Source organism: Sarcophilus harrisii, chromosome 2, assembly GCF_902635505.1.
Source record: "Sarcophilus harrisii chromosome 2, mSarHar1.11, whole genome shotgun sequence".
NCBI classification, from domain to species: Eukaryota; Metazoa; Chordata; class Mammalia; order Dasyuromorphia; family Dasyuridae; genus Sarcophilus; species Sarcophilus harrisii.
This window is the reverse complement of record NC_045427.1, coordinates 453,588,484-453,591,501: the sequence shown is the minus strand read 5'-3', so window position 1 is coordinate 453,591,501 and position 3,018 is coordinate 453,588,484. Positions and strand designations below refer to the sequence as shown.

Genomic DNA, 3,018 nt, shown 5'->3' with positions numbered 1-3,018 from the left:
ATAAGGCTAGATGGGGAGATATAGCAATTGTTTGATGAGGTCTGATATTGGTGTATTTTGGAAGGCATGATTAGGGCGCTATTCTCACATTCACCCAAGACAGTGTGAGCAAAGTGGAAGGTTGATAGGATACAGAGAGAGATAGGAATTAGTACAGACAATGGATCTATAATTTCACTGGTAAAGGAAGTTCTCAGTTGAAGAAAAGCCATCTACCAATGTAGGTTGGAATTTTTCTGCATTTAGTCATTTTATAGTCTTAGATAGTTTTCTAGAGAATTGAGACATTAAAAATCACAGTCATTTGTGTGAATTCAAAATAGATCTTACTCCAAAGTCTGTTTCTAGTTGTAAGAAATAAAATATCTTACCAAGAACTCCACTGATGAATGTAGAAAAGATTTATTTTACATTCTTGCAAGCATAGGTGCCCAGATGAGTTAACACACCTTTAAAACTCTAAAGGCAGCATTTTATTTACTATGCTAAAGTACAAATCCCTCTCCTGATTCTGCATTAATTGAGTGTTACAGAAGTGACACTACATGAATCTCCAATCCTTATTACATAGCCAGTTCCTGTTCCCAAGGACCTTATATTCTAGAAGGGGGAAGGTAACAGAGGAGGGCAAATGGCAAAAAACCAAAACATTCTTTTCAATCTCAGGACACCACACCTGATTACAAAAATTTATTTCTGCTCCTAAGAAGTTTACATTTTTGGAGTAATATAACCTCTATTCCTTGGTTATTCCTTGATGTTCTTGTGATGTTTCATTTCTCTAATTTAATTTTCTTAACTGTGGAAAGCAAGTGCTTATCCATTTTTTACATAGTGATATAAAATTGAGATATAAAGGAGTTCCTGCAGGGTAAATATTTACTTAGAAAATCACAAATGAACATTATTTATAGTGTATTGTATTTTTATTTAGTATGTTACATACTTTCCAACACTTTTTAATTTGGTTCAGGGCATGGTCATTCGGGATGCTAATTTGACACCTCTGGACACCATGCTCACTCCCTTCATAATTAACAAATTCTAAAACTTTCATGGTCCAGCAAAATAAATCCCCAAATTAGACATATCATATGTATGTCACAATATGGCCTCAGACACTTATTAACTGTGTGCCCCTTGATAAGTCATATAACTCTATTTACCTCAGTTCCTAATCTGTAAAATGAGCTGGAGGAGGAACTGAGCAACACACTCTGGTGTCTTTCCAAGAAAACGCCAAATAGAGTCACAAAGAATCAGACATGATTGGAAAACTACAAAATCATAATCATCAACACTACCACCACAACCATCTACTAGTAGTTGTAAAATATAGTTACAGATAATTTACTCATAGTTTAGGTCCTGGGATGTTTTAGGCCTGGATAGTAGAGGGTTCATTTTTCAAGAGTATGAACTAATCGCAGAGTCTTTTTCAGGGAATTCTTGAATTCCTTATTTCTCAGGCAATAGATCAGAGGATTCACAATTGGAGTTACAATAGTGTATAGAGCTGAAATCAATTTGTTGGAACTCTTTTGGTCAATGGCCTGGGGACGAACATATATGAAGATCAAAGCTGTATAGAAAATGATAACAACGATGAGATGAGAAGCACATGTAGAGAAGGCTTTCCAGCGGCCAGTGGATGATGGGATCCGAATGACAGTTAAAGAGATGTAGCCATATGACAGCATGGTAGAAATGAGTGGGAACACCAGTATGATGAACCCCAGGATGAAGTCTACAAGTTCAGCTGTTGAGAAGTCTGTGCAAGCTAGTTTAAGGATAGGGGAGATATCACAGAAAAAGTGGTTAATGACACTAGACCCACAGAATGTGGCATGAGAGATAAAGTAGACCTTGATCACAGAGATGGTGAAGGCAGTTGCATAGGAAAAGACCACCAGCTTTACACATAGCCTTGTAGTCATGATTACTCCATACCTGAGTGGGAAACAGATGGCTACATAGCGGTCATAAGCCATGGAGGCCAGAAGGACACACTCAGTGCAGAGAAGAGAAAGGAAGAAGTACAACTGGATCATGCATCCAACAAATGAAATGCTTTTTTGCTGAAAGAGAAAACCACTCAGCATCTTGGGAATGATGTCAGAGACATACCAAACTTCCAGGAATGACATATTGCCCAAGAAATAGTACATAGGCTTATGAAGGGAGATATTGACCCAGACAGTGAAGATGATAATGAAGTTCTCTAAGAAAACAAAGAGATAAACAAAAAGGAAGAGAAGAAAAAGCAGATACTGGAGCCGTGGTGATGTGGGGAAGCCTAGGAGAATGAATTCACTGATGTGGCTGATGTTCTTTCCTTTCATTCTGCTTCACTTGAGGGTTCCAGATCTGGAAAATAAAAATAATTGTACACAAAAAAGAGTACTCCACGGCAATAACAAGATTATATGAAGATCAATTCTGATGGACATGACTCTTTTCAACAATGAGATGTTTGGGTCCAGGTCCAATGATCTTTTGATGAAGAGAACCATCTAAACCCAGAGAGAGGGCTGGGGGAACTGAGTGTGGATCACAACACAGCACTTTCACTCTTTTTGTTGTTTGCTTGCATTTAAAATTTTTTTTTTTCCTTTTTGATCTGATTTTTCTTGAGCAGCATGATAATTGGGTATATATATATGCATATATATACGATTTAATTATATTTTAGTATGTTTAAAAAGTAATGAAAACAAACAAAGAAAAAAACAAACAGTAAACATCTCAGAAGAGAGACTCAATGAGAAACTTCCACTGTTTTGTTCTTGTTATGAAAGTTCAAATATATAGGTGATATGATCAAGTGGGAAGAACTTCTCTCATACAGAGATTTCTTTTTTTTAGTAGCAGATGACATTCCTGTATTATAATTTGCCTATCAGTGGATCCCAGAGATCACAGAATTCCAAGAACAAATGATTCAAATCTCAAAAATAAACCAGTCACTCTAAAGAAAATATCTGAGACAATAAAAGGTGCAAATTCCTGCCCGAGAAA

General features: G+C 36.5%; 1 protein-coding gene across 1 annotated transcript; it reads right to left on the bottom strand.

The window, feature by feature from the left end:
• Positions 1-1,400: 1,400 nt before the first annotated feature.
• On the bottom strand, positions 1,401-2,342 carry LOC100914875 (olfactory receptor 6B3-like). The gene has a single exon (XM_003759199.1). The coding sequence runs from the start codon at positions 2,340-2,342 to the stop codon at positions 1,401-1,403; it is 942 nt and encodes a 313-aa protein (XP_003759247.1).
• Positions 2,343-3,018: the final 676 nt, after the last annotated feature.